The following is a 21,737-nucleotide window of genomic DNA, read 5'->3' on the forward strand; positions in this document are numbered from 1 at the left end:
TTTTGTTTCATTGTGGACACGTGATACATTTCCCAGTATTCTTTAACTAATAAAAAGTTATTAATAGTTAGCTACAAGTCTTTAATGCAGGCTCTTTTGGGGGTTATTCGAGCCTTTTGCGTATTTAGTCACACATGTTACTACGGGTAAAAATTAAGCTTATGTTATGTTCCTTCTTTTCCTCTTTAGTGGGCTATTGTTTTGGGGATTCCCCACAGAACGCATATGTTCTCCAAAGGAGCAGCGCGTGAACAAAGGGGCGTCGGAGCGCGCGCTGATTGGCTGGTGCGCTAACTGAGGTCTAGAACAGCAGATGGGGGGCATTCCTCCTCCTCCTCCTTTTCCTCAGACGGACGCCCCCCTCAAACTGCGATTGTTCGCCCAGAAGCTCGGTCCGAGTTGGACTAAAGTAAAGCCCTGTGTCGTTTCATATGGTCTCGGATGGTGGATTCGTGCAGATTGAGTGTTGTCTGGAGACAGTAGAACATTGATAAGATTTACACCCCTGAGCGACGAGCATCGTGACATCTGGGCAGCAGAGATCTACAAGAGAGTGGTGGGTGCTTGTGTTCACGTTTTTCGTAGATGTTTGTTACTCACGGCGTAACGTACTCAGACTTGGACGCTTGTGTACCATTGAATGACTGTGTTATCTGCTACTGCCATGTGTTTGCAACTTTGTATCGAAATGTGTATGATCAGTTGTGCATTGAAATGCATTGAGAATGTCTTACTGGAAATGTAATGTAGTATGCAGGCTTCAGATTACAAAAGCATCTGTAGACTCTTGTCAAGAGAATGCGCCACAGTGTTTAACATTTAGGGTCGTTTATCTTCCTGAGAGATATCTGTGATAGCAATGAAAGTAACTATGACTCGTCTGGCATTATATCTGACCAGTTTACATAACCAGTCTGGTTTATCTTGAATTGTTCACCAAAACAATTACGTGTCTGTCACGATATCTACTTTTTGATGACTTTCTTTCTTCCATGGAGCACAAATAGAGAAGTTCGTGCTTGTTTTTTTCTGTAAAATGAAAGTATACCCTAAAAAAAACTTCTATTTGTATTCAGCAAGGATCATATTAAATTAACCAAAAGTGACAAAGACATTTAGAGTGTGATTAAATAGCTGCATCAACTGAAATGTTTATTGAAAATCAGCATAATGATTTCTGAAGACTAGAGTAATGGCTGCTGGAAATTCAAACTTGTCATCACATGAGTAGGACTGAATTACATTTAAAAATTTAAATAGAGAACATAGGCCTAACTTCTGATTTCGCCTCAGTTAATCACAGCTGATTTGACTGTGCTTATGATTTTGAGAAAATGAAATTGGCCACTTAGCCTAGTTCAATTGTCGCCTATGAAAATAGTTCTAAAGCAGGCCAAAGCATCAAGCATTGTGAGTCTACAAAGTCACAGGCAAGTGGAAGTATTCACCTTTTTCCTAACGATACACCTGCGATTTAGATTGTGGGAGGCACTTCCGGTTTGGAGAAGTTTGACTCAAAAAGACTGAATAAATCATTCCAAATCATAAGGTTGAGTCACGAATGATCAGTATCCATCAGTTTGACTGATTGAGCTGTAATATTTCCTTAATTTTCTATTTGCAGACTTCAGACAAATAATATAACTGTATTTTAATGCACATATAACATGAATATTTATGGAAAGAGCTATTTTCAGTCGCTGTATTATTTTCCTCCTGATCATGTTTTTCCCACTTTTTATGTATGCACTTTTAAATGTTCGATGGTTGAATTGTGAGTAGAATAATGTCATCTTAAGCCTAGTTCACACTACCGTTACATGATTTTAAAACGTTGGGCTGAACTGTACGGTTCACACTACATGACTCGCTCTCTGTGAAATCAGGAGTGTTCAAGTTGTTGACACCACACGACACAATGTGATTGATCCGCAACAGGAGGTAACGCACTACACAAGTTGACAACAACTCTGTCACCCAACGATTCTATCTTGTCTACAAACCACGTTTTGTCACGAAAAATCTCACGATAAAACGAACCTGGAAATGACGTGAAACAGCACGCGCGCCAATCAGCGAAGAAGACGAAGAACACAGCTCGCTAATATGGACATCAGACAGAAACTAGTGCTGCAAACTGTTTGCGCGATGAATTGCTCTGAGGAAAAAAATGCAAAAAAATAAATAAAATAAATAAGATTTACCTGGTGACCTCAACCCATGCCTTGCTCTGATTGGCTGTAGCTCATGACATCACGTGAGGTTCAGTTGTGCGACAGCTCTGGATATGTAGCATGCTAGATATTTTTCTGGGCTCGGCGACGTGTCTGCGAGCGTCTTTGATGCGTTGTTGGCTCTTTCATACTAACAGATTGGAGAGCGTTCATTGCCCGCCAATCCTCCGCGATTTGCATGCGACAGCACCCTGACCTGTCGGCAAGCTCAACGATTTGCAAACTGGTGTGTGAACCAGTGTGAATCATGCAGTGTGAACTAGGCTTTATTGTACTCAGTTTTTTAAGAATGCTTATTGCGCTCATAAAGCAAACCTTTCACTGATTGTTTTCCGGTTAACGAAAAATTAACGTTACTCCCATAATTCGTGCAAAGGGGAGTCATGGCGTAGGAAAAAATAAATAACAATCACCGTGAATATCAGCACTCCTGGAATGCTGCTCGACCAATCAGATTTGAGGACCGGGAAAACTTCAAGAACACTTTTAAGTAACTTAGTTCATACTGTACACATCACTCAATTCTTCTCGAAAGCCACATGAAAACGTGTTTGGATATTCTAAAAAACATATTTTGTGTTCACTGACAAAAAAAAAAGTGATACTGGTTCAAAACTGCATACACAGTAGGTTAGCATTATTTTCTTTTTTTGGGTGATCTATCCCTTTAACAGAGATCCTCACACCTTCAGATGGCTGTGTGACTGAGACACGTTTGAGTTTCAGTATCTTTCCAGTCCAAAACCATGGGAGAAAAATGAGAATAGTTTTTCTAAACTGACCAACTGCATCTAAAAAACATTTCTTTTGATAAATGTGGACTTTTTTTCAGTGTTCCAAATAAGTTACTCACTACCCTCAGTGTCTCAGATGCAAGTTGGCAATCCAGGAAGATTTTCCAGGCAAAGAATAGCTGTGTTTTGTCTTCTGTGTCATATTTCATAAAACTTGAGTGTTTCAGAAACACAAAGCAGCAGCCATCTGTAAACATGCCGACAACTGTGGCAGTGCAAGCTGCTGAACATATAAATGAAGGGAAGGAAGAAGAAGCACACGTGTGACTTTCAGCATTGTTGGACGAAGCTCGTTGTAGCTTTGCTAGTGTTTTACAGGTTGCCGTGGCAATTTAAACAATAGCCGCCGAGCTATAGTGTTTGTCAGGAGAAGCTGGTTGGGGGAGGTGAGGGAATGGTGTGTGTGTGTGTGTGTGGAGGGGGATCTAGGCCAGAAAACATCAAGCAGAGATCTTGGCCTGGATCTTAAAGGAAGAGGTTAGTGAGTGGTTGCTTTGGAATTGGACAACAAGGGTGGAATAACTTTCAAACCACTGGGAAGGAAAAAGAGGGATGGAACGGTGTCCGTGGTTGGATTAAGGCCATTGCAAACAATAGCATGAACAGGCATAAAATAATAATTTATCATAAATATAGTAACTTAAGCAAAAACTAGCCATTTGGATGCTGAAGCGGCACGAACCACAACTTCTATCCAGTCAGTCCCACTTCCACAATCTTCTCAGCACTTCCACACATGTGCCCGCCCAGTCCACTCCAGACAGTCTGTGTTTGGAAAAACATGTAATTATTCATAATTAGATACTTTTTGTAGATGCTGAGTTGATCTTTAGGAGAACTGGCAGATTGGATAGTCACATGAGTCTAAAGACTGTAAAAATAGTTCTCATGCTCTTTTACTTTCAATTTTCATAGATTCCCCTGACACATTTAATGCTCAAGGCATAGTTGTGTAAGCGTGGAAAAGTACATGGCTCTCGAAGCGTGGTGCTGGAGTAGTTCCTGTGAAAAGCGTGGCTTATTGCATTGCAGAGACTGAAGCAGGGTCATTTTGCATTTTCTTTATCTAAATGTTTTTAATGTGGTGTATTTTTCGAACCAACATTTGGTCTTGGGTAAAACAAAAATGATTAAAAGTAGTTGACTGGAAAAGAAAAAAGTAACAGTTCAGATAAGATTGTGAAATGTTTCTATTCTCTCTTGGCTTTCCCTTTTCCTTGTTCTGCATGTTTTAAGTTCACCAACACTGAATTTATTTGATTTAAAAAAAGTGTTAAATATATTTTAAACATGATTTATTTCTGTATATATTCCTGTGATGTCAAAGCTGAAAGTTCAGCATCATTACTCCAGTCTTCAGTGTCACATGATTCTTCAGAAATCATTTTAATATACTGATTTGCTGCTCAAGACACATTTCTGATTATTATCAATGTTAAAAACAGTTGTGCTGCTTACATTTTGTGTGTTTCAGGATTCTTTTTTTTTCAGGATTCTTTGATAAATAGAAAGAACAGCATTTATTGGAAATAGAAATATTTTGTAACATTATACATGTCTTTACTGTCACTTTCGAACCATTTAATTGCAGAATAAATGTATTAATTTCTTTAGAAGAAAAAATCTCATTGATCCCAAAGTAGTAGCCTATAAATATTCTGATATTCATACAGTATAAAAAAATATATATTCATTTTGAGATTTACTAATGTTACTAATGGTAACTAATAGTAAAACTTTACAATAAGGTTCATTAGTTAACATTAGTTCAACTAAAATGAACAATGAGCAATACATTTGTTACAATATTTATTAATCTTTGTTTATGATAGTTAATAAATATCCAGCTGTTCATTGTTTGTTTGTGTAAGTTCACAGTGCATTAACTAATGTTAACAAATTACAATGTTTGATTTCAATAATGTAGCCTATTAGTAAATCTTGACATTAAAGGGGTAGTTCACTTTGAAATTAATTTTTGATATGTACACACTGATGGCCTAAGACACGAAACGAGCGGTTTGTGTGAGAAAACGAACAGTATTTATATAGTTTTTACCTCTTGTAATCATAGCCGGGCACTTCGGTCTGCGCATGCACTGGAAGTGATCGCTTGCGCGCCTACGTCACTCTTTGTTTATACAGAGATTTCGGAAGTTTTACCTTTCACTAAACATATTTAGATATACGGGAAACCGCAATGGAAGACGATTTCGGTATATCTAAATATGTTTAGTAAAAGGTAAAACTTCCGAAATCTTTGTGTAAATATTGAGTGATGTCACATGCAAGCGATCACTTCCGGCGTAACATTGAACTGATTCAGTTCGGTTCAGTTGGACATTGCACAACTGATTCAGATCATTTGGATTAAACAAGGTAAAAACGATATAAATACTGTTCGTTTTCTCACAAAAACCGCTCGTTTCGTGTCTTAGGCCATCAATGTGTACTTGCATTTACGAATCATTAAATCATGTTTAATTTTGACTTCTCTGTGCATGCTCTTTGGTGGACCCCTTTAGCCTCGAGTGTATGACTGATAGACAACAACGGTTTGACTGAAAAACGTCAAAATTGAAAATACTGCAAACAAAGACACCTACATCTTGGATGCCCTAAAACATATCAAAAATGAATTTCAAAGTCAACTATTCCTTTAACAAAGATGAATAAATGCTGTAGAAGCATTGTTCATTCTTAGTTCATGTTAATGTTAACGAATGAACCTTATTGTAAAGTGTTACCGTTTACAGTAACATTTAACATTAGTGTTTTAAAGTGTTAGATGGGAGGGAAATGAGCTTGTATCGGTCAAGAGGGCACTGATATATCATGCATCCCTAAATACAGACCCTTCTATCATCTGATGCCCGTTATCTGTTGGCAATGACTTTTGGACGTGTTTCAGAAACTAATAGCTCTTATAATAATCATCTGTAGTTCTGACAGGACTTTATTTGGGATATGAAATATTCATGTCAGAATAAGCTGCTCTGGGTCGATTGGTATTGAATATTTCATCATCTCCTGATTGAGCGCAGCGAGTGGTGTGTATGAAAGACGTGGGAGGGGCCACACACACACACCCTAACTGCCACACATCCTTAACGCCAGGTCAGGAGATGGTGGTGTTGATAAGAAAACATGCCCGTGCAAAAGAGAGACCCGTTTGCAACTTTGCACGTGGGATAATAATCTTGTGAATGAAGAATGGAGCAGGAGTTTTGTATGAGGCTTTTAACGGTTCCATTTGGGGTCTCTCTAGGTCAAATGTGCCTTGTGTGTGTGTATTTGTGTGTGTACCAGACCCTTGAGTTACGTGCTCACGTCTGTGTGTGCACACTAAGTAGTTCTCCTAAAGTGATTCTAAGTGCTCATAAAGTGGATAGGTTTTCCATGTATCTTTTGTTGGTATATGCTTGATGGTGAAACATTGACAGCGAGAGAAAGAGAGAGAAACAGACACAAGGAGATAAAGGGAGGAGGAGGCAGCCAGCGAAACCACAATTGAGGAAGTCTGAAACCTTGTGTCAGTTTCCGCTGTGCAAATCTGAGAGGAAGAGTTTAGGAGAGTGTCACATGGGTTCAGCACTCCCTTAGCATTTAAAGACTGCAAAAGAGCCTTTTACATCAGAGATAAGGTAATGTGCGCTCAGTTAAGTCTTTATGTCTAGTTTAAGACATGCCATGAAATAGTGAGACAGATAATGGAAAGTATTTTTCAGTCTGTTGATAAATGTCAGGATTTCAATCAATGTCTTGTGGCATTTGAAATGTGCTGTTTTGTTGTATTTCAGATGAAGATGAATAAATGTGAAAATTCTGTCATTATTTAGGCTACTCACCCTCATTTCGTTCCAATCCAAACCTGTGTATGACTGTCTTTTTTTCTTATGGAATATAAAACAAGATACTTTTGTAATCAAACGTTTTTGGATCCCATTGACTTCCGTTTTATTTCCTGTCCATATTATGGAAGTCAATTGGAAGTGAAATGGTTTGATTATCAACATTCTTCAAAATATATTATTTTATCTACCACAGAACAATGAAAGTCATTCAGGCTTTAAATGACATGAGGGTGAGTAAATAATTACAGATTTATTTATTGATTGATTTTTTGGGTGGACTATTCCCGTAACACTGATTCGCCCCTACAATGTTATGAAACCATTAGGGGTGTGCAAAAAAATCGATTCACATTTGAATCGCGATTCAATCTTTACCGATTCAGAATCGATTCATAGAATTCCAAAAATCGATTCATAGGCTATATTTTTTAATGGCGTGCAGGGGCGGAGTGGCAATCGGGTAAGTCGGGACTTTTACCGGTGGTCCGGTAGTGTTTCTATGGTTTCGAGGCTGCGAGGGCCGGTCTGATAAATAGTCATTGCAAGTTCTTGCCGCCCGCTGGTCAAACTGTGCAGCCACTCTGCTCAACCCGTAAATAAATGCATCGATCCGCAGATCTGTTTGAGTTCTGTAGATCTTTTGCCAAGCGTGTCAGAGGTGACGGGTTCTAAACCGCACTCGTATAGCTAGTTTTTTCTCTCTCTCATCAAAACCGAATATGTTCATCACGTTTGTGTGCATTTTATTTTGTGATTTCACCGGAGTCTCCACAACGGCGATAGATTGAAGCGCGCGTCCGAGAGAAGACTGCGTGAGCCACAGAGAACACTGTATCCATGACACTGATCGCAGCGGACACGAGCGCTCAGCTTGATTTTAAAAACAATGAAAAGGTCTCTTATTTAATAGCGAACTAAATGAATGCTCTGCTAGTTAACTGGAGATACCCGCAAATTACGCGCCTATGAACGACTTCACTGGATGTAAACAAATCAATCTAACCATAGATGTTACCAGTAGCGGTGGCTTTTTTTAAATCTAATTAAAACATTTTCGCAAGGGTTCTATGAAATTAGTATATATTTTTAGGAAGTTCAATGTGCCCAGTCGAGTTCACATTTCAACAGTCAACCTAGCTGAAGTAGGCCTACTCCTTAAAACACATTTAGCATAATTGTTTGTTTGATCTGACTATAGCACTTTAAAGCTAAATGTAAAAGCTTTTTATTTAAGTTTTATGGTAACACTTTACAATAAGGTTCGTTAGTTAACATTAGTTAACTACATTAGTTAATATGAACTAATAATGAATAGCACATATACAGCATTTGTTAATCTTTGTTAATGTTATTTTCAACATTTACTAATACTTGATTAAAATCTTGTTAACATTAGTTAATGCACCCTAACTAACATGAACAAACAATGAACAGCTGTATTTTCATGAACTAACATTAACAAAGATGAACAAATGCAGTAACAAATGTATTGCTCATGGTTAGTGCATGTTAGTAAATACATTAACTAATGTTAAATAATGAACCTTATTGTAAAGTGTTACCAGTTTTATTTTAAACTTGAATTAAATGTATTTAAAAGCTGGCCAAAGCTTGGCACTTAGCACTTTTTAGTTGCAAAAGTTTTTATTTTTGTATGAAGACATATAAAGTAATATCAAACTTTTCTTTTAAATTATGTCTACTGCAATCAATCACATAGGAAAAAGTAAACTACATTTATGTAGACCTGCGAATCGTTTTTTGAATCTAGAATCGTTTTTGAATCGAAAATCGATTTTGAATCGAATCTCGAGACAAAAAATCGGTATCGAATCGAATCGTGACATTTTCTGAATCGTGCACCCCTAGAAACCATGTACAATGCAGATGCAATTTCCTCCCTTTTAGTTCCTTTAAAGTTAGGTTCAGAGTGAAAATGTATCGTTCCATTAAAGTTAGATATGGTTTGATGTTATTCATTTCAGCTTTGTTGGAATGACAGTTGTATACTGAATGAGATACAATAAAGCGGCAGCATGTAGGATTGGTTCAGAGTTGTAGTCACTCAGAGATGTTGAGTCGTTGTATCAGCAGGGTAACAGTACCCCTGTTGTCCTGCACCTGTCCCCGTCTCCGGAAGCGTCAGTAAAGCCTTTCCAGCTGGTGAGGAAGGAAGCCTTGATGAAAGCAGTTTGTATTGTGCCAGGGGAACCTCCAAACATGAGTTTATGTGTCAGCCATTGAGCCTTATAGAAAAGGTATAAGTAGTTTATATATATATATATATATATATATATATATATATATATATATATATACTGTATATATGAAGAGTTCAGATGCAAAAGCCTCTAAATGCCATTTGAAATTTTCTTCTTTTATGATGATTTTTATCAAACTTGTATATTCAAGTTCAGTAATTTCACTTAAATAACAATTACTAGGTAATTATCATTGCCATTTAAGTGAAATTACTGAACTTAAATATACAAGCTTGATAAAAATGATCATTCTAGAAGAAAATTTCAAATGGCACTTAGAGGCTTTTGCATCTGAACTCTTCATATATATATATATATATATATATATATATATATATATGTGTGTACTCTGTCATCTTTCAAATTTCGCATTGGAAATATATAAAGCATTTCTGCATGTGAACTGTTGAGGAACTTTTATAGATATTTTCTGAAAAATAAATAAAAAATATAAGGAAATATTTTCTAAGAAGATGTTTTCTTTTAAAAAATATTTTATTTCGGTTATTGCACTCTTGGCTATTTTGCTTGTAGGCTTTTTTTTATATTTTGTTTCATTTTAGCCTCTGGTTTCATCTGTAATTAACCACAAGGGACAATACCGTATTATCCTATAGCACTGATTGTATTTCAGTCAATGGCATTCCTATTTTTATATATATATATATATATATATATATATATATATTATCCTATAGCATATATATATATATATATATATATAGATCATCATTATGACTGAGCATCTTTTACCAGTTTAAATGTTTTAAGTCTGATCAAATTGCGGGGCGAGACACTCTTAATCTAGAGATAATTTAATTGGACAACAATCTGTGTAGTGCAGCATGAGTCATTAGTATTTTTTTTAAGACGAAACGCATCAAATTTAAATGCCAGATATGAGTATATAAAGTTTAAAATTATAGTTTAAAATAATTGATTTCTATTTGAATATATTTGTAAATGTAATTTATTCCTGTGGTGTTAAAGCTAAATTTTCAGCATCATTCTGCATCATTTCAGAAATCATTCTGCTGATTTGGTGCTCAAGAAACATTTCTGATTATTATCAATGTTGAAAACAGTACCGCTTAATATTTATGTGGAATTGGTTTTCTTTGTTCCAAAAGGAACAGCATTTATTTTATATATATATATATATATATATATATATATATATATATTGTAATATTGATCAATTGCTGATCAATTGAATGTGTCCTTGATGAATAATAATAATAAGTATTAATTTCTTACTAAAATCTTACTGACCCCAAACTTTGACAAAAGTAGCAATTAAATAAACATTCAACTGTTTGTTAGTTTGTTTGTTTATTTCTTACTGTGGAAAGATTTGTATGAACATAATGTTCAACAACTGATACATAAACTGAACAAATTTCACATATGACAAACAAAAATGTAATAATGAGTCCCTGGACAGCTGATTTATGTTCTATAATACATCTCATCTTCATGGACTGTGCAAGATTTTCCAGCAATTTACTGTGAGATGTTACTCCACTCTTCCATCAAGTTACTAGAAAGTTCTCAAACGTGTGTGGAGGGACATATGGTTCCACGTGGTTTTTCAGAGTCAGTGTGTCAGTATATGTTTGTTTGTTTGGTTGGTTGGTTGGTTGTTTATTTTACTATAGGTGACCTCAAAGCTAACACATGTGGACTAAAGAACACAAAACTTTAGCTTTCAATTCACGGGGTCTTTAAATGTGTTGATGAACTGTTTCAATACTCTTATTTATTCCAGTTTGTGCTCCGGCATGTCTATTCTGGTCACATCCTCATGAATAGTTTACTTTCAGCTGTGACTTGCAGATGTCGGCTTCACGTGGTTTTGTGGGATATTGAACAGAGCATGAGTCTCTTGTCTAGAGATATCAAAAATACATGAGTTAGTGAGGAGTGTGAGTTATGCATACATTATTTGTTTTGTTTTAAGGGTTTCTCGTTCTCTTACTCTCTTTTTTTTTCCTCTGACCTAGATATTGAAGAGTTAATTCTTTGATGTTAAAACAAGAAACAGAAAGATTCTCTTTCTCCATTCTCCTCCCTCTTGGTCTCTCTAGAGTGCTTCCATGCAGTCGTGGCTGGGATAAAATGGATGACAGGAATGACGGGGTACGGGTTGGAGAAAACAAAATCATCAGCAAGTGAGTATAAATCTGATGAAACTCTTGATAACATCTGAACTAATGGTTGTTTTTTTGTCCTGTTACGCTTCTGTAATAATTCACTATTACAGAATACATGAATTATGTACAGTAAATGTCAATATTTTTAATAAACCCAACAGAATACATGGACATGAACATTGATTTAATTAATTAATCTAACTAGTTTTACTTTAATCTAGTAGAAAGGAATGCGAATAGTAACCAGATTAGATACTGCAACTACATATATTAATATATGACATTTATGTTTATATATATGCTGTGTATATATATATATATATATATATATATACAATAATCACACACATATATGTATATACACATACAAAGCGATTAATTGCAATTAATCGCATCCAACAAAGTTTTTGCTTACACAATATATATATATATATATATATATGTGTGTGTGTGTGTGTGTGTGTGTGTGTGTGTGTGTGTATATCCAAAAGAAAAAAATCACTTTATAAATTGAGAAATAAATGCACATCGATTAACTATATACATACTGTATCAAACAGTAAATTTAGAAATAACTACAACTTTGGGTATTTTTTAATAAAATATTTGCTAGATTCATTTTTTTATTCAGTTGTCAATTCACTCAAAAATTACTTGAAAAGGTTATCACATGGTTGCACCCAATGAACTTTTAAGACACACCCCCTGACACAAGATGTTTAACATTTTAAAGATTAAATAGATTATTAAGCAAGACATTGTTCTTTCTCAGGAGCAACATTCTCTCGTATTTAAAGACCTACAATCTCTACTATGAAGGGAAGAACCTGCAGCTTCGACACAGAGAGGTAAGAGAGTTTTACACTCATTGTGTGGCAGGTGGGGAAGCGTTTGACCCCTTCTGTGCTTTCTCAATTATTCACTATTGTCAGGGGAGTAATGCGCGTCTGTGTCTGGAGGGGATGTTTGCCCCTGTGTGGGTGTGACTGAGGCTTCTTTTGTGTCTGTAAATGCAGCTTGCCCAGGTGCCAAATAACTGACATGCTGTATTTATCATTTATAAGCCTCATTTATTCTAAAAGTCAAAAGGTGGCTTGTGGGTCACTTAAACCTAATACTCAGGCCCTTTATGCATAAGAAACTCAAGTACGAGTGTATATGTATGTTGTTTTGCATTCTGCCGGCAGGAAGAGGAGGAGCTGATCATAGAAGGACTTCTCAATATCTCATGGGGTTTGCGTCGACCAATCAGGCTTCAGATGCAGGATGACCATGAGCGAATCAGACCACCTCCCTCATCTACCTCCTGGCACTCAGGGTGTAACCTAGACAACCAGAGGTCAGATATTTTTACATTAGCTCATTGACTTCCTATACATGCTTTATTGAGGAACTAGTAAACATCAGTCAAGAGAGAAAGAATAGTGCACTACCAAAATCTGTAATTCTTCTTATCAAGAAGGTTCATCTTATTCCTCAAGTAATATATCTCATTTTGGGATGTTTTTTACTGTAAAATAAGACTAATCAAATGGTTAAATACTAGACATAGACTTTCAAAAGTTTGAGGTTGGAGATTTTTTGAAAAAAGGTTTTTGATGACCAATGTTGACCAAGGCTGCTTTTATTTAATGAAAGTACAATAAATATGTATAGCCCTCAATCAGGTCATGGGGTATATATGACCCCAATCAACTTTTAGTTAATAAAAAAAGGTTCCCTTCATCCCAGTGTACTTCATAACTCCAAAGTTCTTTATATCTCCAAAAACACAGCATTAATGAATAGATGAGAAGTAAACAAAAAAAAAGATATATTATTTGTATGATTAAAAATCTATATTTTTTGTACAATTACTCAATCAATTGTTGGGGTTGGATAGACCCCGAAGCCCAGAAGTGTAAACAGGAAACAAAGACCATTTGAAGGAAAAAAATGTAATTTGTTCCTATGATCTGAAAGCTGGAATTTAAGCATCATAACTCCAGTCTTCAGTGTCACATGATCCTTCACAAATCATTCTAATATGATTTGCTGCTCAAGATTGATAAATACTAAGATTTTTTTCTTTCCACTGCTGAATTTTTCCATCATTAAACATCAATTTGGTTATATATATTGATTAATCAGTTCTTGTAACTTCTGAACCATAGCAAATCAACGTCTTCATCATCATAGAAACGAAGCCCAGTTCTTTAAACTCAAGTAACTTTGACAGCTCATACGCTGAAAGCCTGCTTTGTTTGTTGCCATAGCAACTCTATCCTTGTAATGACTGTGCTTTTGGCATTCTTTCAGCTCAGAGACTTGTGTAATATAAATAATGCACACATTTCTAATGTTTTATGGTTTTGATCTATTTTTGCCTCAATGCCAAATAAGGAGTTCAAAATAACTATTTATATCTGAGAGCTCCAACTCAAATATTGTTTCCAGCACTGAGGTGGATAAACAGAATGAAAGACTGAAGGCATCAGTTTGTGCCAGTAACGTCTTGATAATTATGTTATCTTAACAAGCAGTTTCCAGTATGAGCACACAAGCTTTGAGGCAAACTATCACGTCATACGATTGCGTCTTTAACGGTTGCTCTCTGTCGTAAAATGGCCTGTCAATCATGTTGTCCCTGTTAAAGGTGAACTCTGGCGCAAAATGAACCTTTGGTCTAATAACTCATTGGTACCTAGACAACCGTTCTCTGAGATTTGTTTTCATGATAATCGAATGTAAAGAGTTTTATCTTTAAAAACTGTTTAGATTATAATGCTAGTATATGGGGGCATATAATAAGTAAAAGAAATCGCTAGTCCCTACATGCAAAACGAAGCATTGAAAACATTGTAAGTGTACAGACTATTTAATAAGAAGATATTTTATTAAGACAGTCCACTTTGTGTATACAGACAGGAGCCATCTTTGCAAAACAGTCTCTCACTGTCGGTTGCGCATATCCGCCATGGCTTGTCTTTTTTTTTTTTTTTTTTTTTTTACACATTTTACTCATGTTTGTAGTTCCTCCTCCAAAGCGCAATGGGTTGTGGGCAATATTAGCCTTTACGCCGTGTGTCCACCAAAGCGTTTTTATGGAGCTGAACTCTGCTGAAGACGCCGTGCTTTGAGCGCTGGAGAGCGTTTTGGCAGCGCAGCATTTTTTTCTGTTGAGACGTAACGTTGCTATGATACAGAATATCCGCAGCATAATTTACTTGTAACTGATTTAGCAGATAATTTGTTTCATACTAAAAATTAATTTTTCATCCATTTTGTTCGGTTAGATCTGTTGGTTGATGTCGTTGTGTAGAAAGAATGTTGTGACAGTTGGTCAGTGTGGTTTAGTCCTGCCCCTCCTCCACTGTGATTGGACGGGTGGGTAAGAAGTGACCGTGATGAGCGCTGCGTTTTATTCAAAGTTGAACATTTTTCAACTCTCGGCGACCAGTAAAAAACGCTGGGCGCTCGGTGCTTCAACGTGAAAAAAAATCAAAAAAAAAAAACGCTCAGCACATCGTTGACGCGGCGCTCCTATTGAAAACATGTATGGTATGGACGTTGGGACGCAGGGATAGGTTTCAGTTTGTTTCCATAGTTGTTCAGTGATAATGTCTTACACCCGTCATTCGTTTATCTGATTGGTTTGTTTGTTCTATTTAAGCCCTGTGTTTCCTTCAGTTCTTTGTCAGTTGATGTTGTGTTTAGTTTGGTTGTTCTATTTCCGTTTCTAAGGGGAAATGTAAATCAAACCTTAATTGCTGTGTTTAGACCCTTTTTCTTCTCATTGTTGCAACCTGACTGTGACAAATATAAGAGACTTCTTTCAAAAACAAACTTTTTGACCGGTGATGTGATGTCTGTGGTACAATTTTGGTGGAAAATTGAAGAAAATGGCTGCATCTGAAATCACATACTTCCCTATACTGTATAGTAGATGAAAAACAGTACATGACAAAAGAAGTATGTCTGAATTAACAGTACTCATAATAAAAGAGTAGGCAAAAAGTAGCCGGATGACCTACTGGTGAGATTATGAAGTGCATATGATGGACACTTTACTATCCCATGAGGCCAGGGAGAGGATTTGTGAATGGCAGTGAAGCAAACTGACGCTGGTAGGTCATGTGACAATGTCAACAGGACAAATGAAGTATGTCAAGATAATATTCATACTACACACATTCTATATAGTATACTATAGTGTTTACTTTTTTAGCGGTCGCCAAGTTAAGTCACCTTTATTATATAGTGCTTTTTACAATGGAGATTGTATCAAAACAGCTTCACAGTGATAATATTGATAACATATATCAATAATACAAAGAAAAAATACTTATTCAAAATAAAAACCTGCTCAAGATCAAGAGAGTATGCGATTTCAGACGCAGCCAAAGTTCACTTTGCCCAAACATAGTAAGAACATTGTGTTGTGCTGGGAATCGTGACTATTGTGTAGTGGAATAATTGTTTTGTCTTTACTTGTCTAGTCAGGAGGGTCAGACACAGACTCCTCAATGCCCCCCTCAGGTGGAAGTGACTCCCCCAGAGGACCAATCAAGCAACGGCACAACACAACACCATGAAGAAGAAGAAGAAGAAGAGGGTAAAACTTGCTTTAACCATTGCTTTGAATAAACCTGACTGGTTTTCCCGCCTCATCTTGTGTTTTCTTGGCAGAGGGGTGTGACATCTCCGCTCAGCTTCTTAGAACCAAAAGCGATGCCGGTGTACTGAGACGGGGCAGAAGACGGTCTCCTAGTGACCAGCGGCGAATCAGAAGGCACAGATTTTCCATCAACGGTCACTTCTACAACCACAAGGTAACTTGAGAAAAGAACTTTGTGTGTGTTTGATTGTTTGAGTACATGTTGATCAGTCATGCAATCTCTTGTTCCTCTTTCTCTCTCTCGTTCAGACGGCCGTGTTCACTCCTGCATATGGTTCTGTTACTAACGTACGGATCAACAGCTGCATGACCACACCACAGGTGCTGCGGGTGTTACTGAACAAGTTTAAGATTGAGAACAGCCCAGATGATTTCGCCCTCTACCTCGTTCATACCAGCGGAGGTCAGCCGCTGTCTTCTTTTATTTTACACTTGACTGTGCAACACTGAATCGCCATCTAGTGGACAGAGAACAACACAACTTAAAGGGATAGTTCACTTTGAAATGAATTTTTGATATGTTTTAGCTTACCTCAAGGGCATCCAAGATGTAGGTGTCTTTGTTTCCACAGTATTTTCAATTTTGATATTTTTAGGTCAAACCGTTGTTGTCTATCAGTCATATAATGGAGGTCTATGGGGTCCACCTCAAAGAGCATGCACAGAGCAGTCAAAAATTAAACATGATTTAATGACTCGTAAATGTAAGTACACATTGATGGCCTAAGATACGAAACGAGCGGTTTGTGTGAGAAAACAAACAGTATTTATATCGTTTTTACCTCTAGAAATCACAGTCACGTCCAACTGATCTGAGGGCAAGCGTGCCGGAAAACCCCGGAAGTGATCTCTCATGCGTGTGTACGTCACTCATTGTTTACACAGAAATTTTAGAAGTGTTATCTTTCACAGTGAAGATCTAAACATTTAGATATACAGGAAACTGCAATGGAAGACGATTTCGATATATCAACAGACAATCTGCAGTCAGCAGAACACAAATCTGCTGGCTTCTGCGGCACATCATGCAGTTTGCTTCCATATAATTCCTTGGTGGCGCTAGGGATGTGAATTTTCACTGGTCTCACACTTCAATTCGATTGCAAATATCATGTTAATAATTCAATTCGATATCATGATTCATCACGATGTGTTGCAATATATTACTCCACATAGCTACAATTTCGTCAATGAGTACAATCAGTCAGATATATAAACTCCCTTTTTATTTGAACCACTCCAAGAAAGTTCACTTCCTGAATGTAGTTAAACAAAATTAAAGTCTGAACACAGCAGACAACAGGAGCATTTGGAACTAGTAAACATTCACATTAAACTGTCAAGTAGTGTACTTAAGTTACAAGTCACGCACACACACGCTCACACACAGGTTACTTGCACGCAGACACACGCTGTAAATTGCCGATTCTACATTTTGCACAATTCAAAACTGTTTACTAACAGAAATTCTTTCCAGTGTCTTATTGAAAACATATTCAATTAAAACAATTCATTTCAACACACCTATGTGTGCCGACATTGTTATTGTTGTTTTGCGCATGTGGGTCAGTTCAAGATCGTAACTTGTTTTAGACTAGAATCTAATTTTGGACACATTTAAAAAAAAATAATAATGTCAACAGCCAAACAACAACAACAAAAATATTTTACTTTTGGCCAGTAACCAAAACGCCTAAGCAACCATATAACAACACCATTGTGAATAGTTTTGGCAAGAACAAGCACCAATTACATACCAAAAACATTAGGGTACAACTGGGCTAAAAAGCACACTATATTTCACTCTATACGTAGAAATTTGAAAACTGATCCTTGACACAATCAGGCAGCAACGCAAAATTGATTCTAATTCATATAATGTTGACAAATGTTGATTTATGTACCAAATGAAAATCGATAACATTACAGAATGTATTTAAAAAAAAAAAATGATTTTTCAGTTTAAGCTACTCTCACATGCTGTAAATGTTTTTTTTTACCTGTCATCAACAGGTTTTTTTTTTAATAAATGAAGAATATGTTAAAGTATTGTTGGTGCTAAAGGCACAATAACTGACATGATAATAAATAGTCGGCTGACTCAATAAAAAGTTTTTTTTATTTTTTTTCTGCAATCATGCACTGTGGGTGTATTAAAAAGATAATTTTCCTCAAGTTGTGTCTATAGACCCATGATACCCTATAAAATCTTCAGAAAATATATAAATCTAGTTGTACATATGTGTTCTATGTTTCAGAGCGTGTCCAGTTGAAGCGTACAGACTACCCATTAGTAGTGAGAATACTTCAGGGACCATGCGAACACGTCTGCAAGATCTTTCTCATGGAGCAGGATCTGGGAGAGGAGATTCCCTATGAAGTGAGTGTGTGTGTGAGACGGAGGGTTGATAATGAGGTTACTGATACTGAAATACAAATAAATCCACACACCTGACTGCGTTGCTCTCCTCTGCTCTAGGTGGCGCAGTACATCAAATTTGAGATGCCTGTCCTGCAGAGCTTCATTACCAAACTGAAGGAAGAGGAGGACAGGGAGGTGCAGAAGCTGAGAAGCAGGTACGATTTACCTTTGAATCAGTTAAAGCATGATTTAATGTTTCAGAGCACATGCTTGAGGCACCTGCGGTTAGCTACAATAACACAATGCTGTTACTTCTGAGATCGTATCATGGTGTCTCCAGTTGTTTTTTGAGGCTGAATGCGATGTGACTGCTGCCCTTAGAGCCACAGAAAATGATGTCACGAGTCATGACAATGCTAATCGGCTGATCACAGGCCCTTCAACTAGCGACTATCCTGAGCTGCCTGTGACGTCAAAGGCTGCAGACAAGGACAATCAGTTTCATGCTTTTAATAGCCATCCAGAAATATACTGTAATATAATGAATTAATTTCTCGTGATCGCATAATATTAACTATTATTTTAGTTTGCAATGGACTTGTAATGTAATGTAATGTAATTTCCTTAAATTCATCACAAAAAGAGTATTTTATTGTCATTTAATATAGCCTGATACACTACCGTTCAAAAGTTTGGAGGCCAGTATGATTTTTATTTATGTATTTATTATTTATTTCTTGGAAGTAATTAATACAATCGCAGTAAAGACATTTGTAATGTCACAAAAATATTTCTATTTCAAATAATTTTCTTTTGAACTTTCAATTTATCAATGAATCCTGGAAAAATATGTTATTTATCATGGTTTTTACAATAATTTGAAGCAGCACAACATTTTAAACACTAATAATAATAAGGAATGTTTATTGAGCAGCCAATCAGCAAATTAGAATGATTTCTGTAGGATCATGTGACTCTGAAGACTGGAGTAATGATGCTGAAAATTCAGATTTGTAATTACAGGAATAAATTACATTTTTACTGTATATTCAATTAGAAAAAAAATAATTGAATTGTAATAATATTTACCAATATTGCAGATTTTTTTTTATTGAAGCTTGTGTTCGCCACAAAAAAAAAAAAAAGAAATTCTGGATTTTTAACACCTAATTCTGGATTTTTTTTTCCCTGTAATTGTGAGTTTACATCTCACAATTCCGATTTTTTCCCCCCACAAATATTGTGAGATATAAATTCACAATTGCAAGAAAAAATTGCGAATTCAGAATTGTGAGTTAAAGTATATCTCGCATTTCTTTTTTCCTCGGAATTGTGAGATAGAAACTTTCAATTGTGAGTTATAAATAAATAGCTGGTTACATTTTTTTCTTTTTTTTATTCTGTGGCGGAAACAAACATCCATTGTTTTTACTGTATTTTTGATCAAATACATGTAGCCTTGGTGAGCATTAGGCGACAATGAATACAATCAGTCAGATATATAAACTCCTTTTTATTTGATCTGCTCCAAGAAAGTTCACAAGTCACGCACACACACACACTCGCACACACACATACACAGGTTACTCGCACGCAGGCATATTCAATTGACAGTATTCAATAGTATTCAATTGATAAATATGAAAATTTTCTTACCAATGCCAAATTTCTGAATGTGGTGTATATTGTTTTTTTATTAGATTTGTGTGGTAACACTTTACAATAATGTTCGATTAGTTAACTACCTTAGTTAACATGAACAATACTTCTACAGCATTTATTAATCTAGTTAATATTAATGTGAACACTTACTATACATTATTAAAATCAAAAGTTGTATTTGTTAACTTTAACGTGCACTGTGAACTAGCATGAATAAACAGTGTTTTTTTTTTAATTAACTAACATTAATAAATACTGTAACAAATGTATTGCTCATTGTCAGTTCTTTTTAGTTAATACATTATGTAATGTTGTTAACAAATGAGACCTTATTGTTTATTGTAAAATATAATTTAGTGAATTTCTTTGTGATTTAATAACCCATGCATCAGAGGGTTAAATAACTTTGTCTCTCTCTGTTTGTGAATAGATATAAGTATCTGCGGTGTATCATTGAGAAACAGCTCCAGTGTTTACCAGAGGCTTCCACCTGTATGTGACTCTCTCAGAGCTGTCAAACTACGGACTTCCAGACCCGTCCTCCCTCAATGATTGTTAATCCAAACCACTAAATATGCATTGATATTTGCTGACCGGTGAAGATGGATGGTACATCTTGTAATATAACAATTCTTTGTATATTTTTTTTTCTTTGCATTACTTGGTGCTGTAGTGAATCCAGGTACAATAATATAGAAGCACATTCCACTAAACCAGGGAATTTATATTACAATGACAAGCACAAAGTAACAAAGAGAAATGCTTACAAGTTTTGTATTATTTGTTTGGTTAAACCGATTATAAAGGGTCATGACTGACTGATCACTTTGCATGGATGTATTGAGAATACAATGCGGTCTGAGCCAACCTGTCTGAAGTGTGCTTTATGCTGATCACAGAACTGTAGACGGTGATTCAAATCTTTCTGGACCGGGATGGTAAGATGTGTATCCCATACTGAAGTAAAAGACTGTGAATTTAAAGGATGACTGTGAGTGAAGAAGCACACGGTAATGTAGTGTCTGGACATCTGAATGATGTTTGAGTGAGTGAGTTAGTAGTATGCATGTTTGGGTACCTGAGGTCAATATGATTTACCAAGTACAACATGTTCCTGGATCAACATCTGTGATTCGACTATCGTTTCCCGCTGATAAGTTTATGACTGACAGGAATATTGTTGCGGGCTCAACAAAATTTGTTGATCTGGGAACATGTTTTGGCAAAATCATGGTGACTTGGGTTTCTGAGGAGGACAGCCTGGCTGTAGCTGTTAAGAAAGAGGTTCATATTTTTATTTGTCTTCTTCCCTATGGGTTGTCCACTTCTGACCTTTCATCTGGCATGTGTTTGTCTGTATTATAATACTGATTGTAAAACTAAGAATATGGTGATAATTATATTTGAATTAAATGTTATCATCAGAAAATTAAAAAAAACTCCACAACTAATATGCATCTGTTACTGGAGTAAATGTGTGCATGTGTATTTGTTTACATCACTAATATTCGTCACTCAGAATGAATCAAATCCGATTTCTTTATTTGAAATGGGGATTTGGGTAGCGTATTTTTTGGACATTTTAATTAAAGTTTCTTTCATGATAAAACTATTTTACTGCACTCAGCTGGGGCCCCTGAGTCCGTAGCACCAAGCGCCATCCCATAATTCCACCGTCCACGAACCCACTATTTTTATAATGGCATAAATGCTACGTGGGATCTCAATATCTCAGCTCTGAAAGGGTCTAGAGCCTCCAT

The 21,737-nt window shown here is 36.1% G+C and overlaps 1 protein-coding gene across 2 annotated transcripts; it reads left to right on the forward strand.

Moving 5' to 3' along the window:
* Positions 1-300: 300 nt before the first annotated feature.
* On the forward strand, positions 301-21,428 carry rassf2a (Ras association domain family member 2a). 2 transcript variants are annotated; one of them, XM_039681708.2, is made up of 10 exons: positions 301-556; positions 11,231-11,314; positions 12,069-12,144; positions 12,484-12,635; positions 15,775-15,890; positions 15,965-16,107; positions 16,203-16,356; positions 18,212-18,333; positions 18,433-18,530; positions 20,408-21,428. In XM_039681708.2, exons 2-10 carry the CDS (start codon positions 11,262-11,264, stop codon positions 20,475-20,477), a joined length of 984 nt encoding a protein of 327 aa, XP_039537642.2. In that variant the 5' UTR covers positions 301-556; positions 11,231-11,261; the 3' UTR covers positions 20,478-21,428. The 2 variants fall into 2 exon arrangements, with proteins under 2 accessions (XP_039537642.2, XP_039537648.2); XM_039681714.2 differs by lacking the exon at positions 301-556 and adding an exon at positions 6,565-6,672.
* The last annotated feature ends 309 nt before the right edge of the window (positions 21,429-21,737 follow it).

Source organism: Pimephales promelas, chromosome 14, assembly GCF_988280905.1.
Source record: "Pimephales promelas chromosome 14, fPimPro1.hap1.1, whole genome shotgun sequence".
Lineage (NCBI taxonomy): Eukaryota > Metazoa > Chordata > Actinopteri > Cypriniformes > Leuciscidae > Pimephales > Pimephales promelas.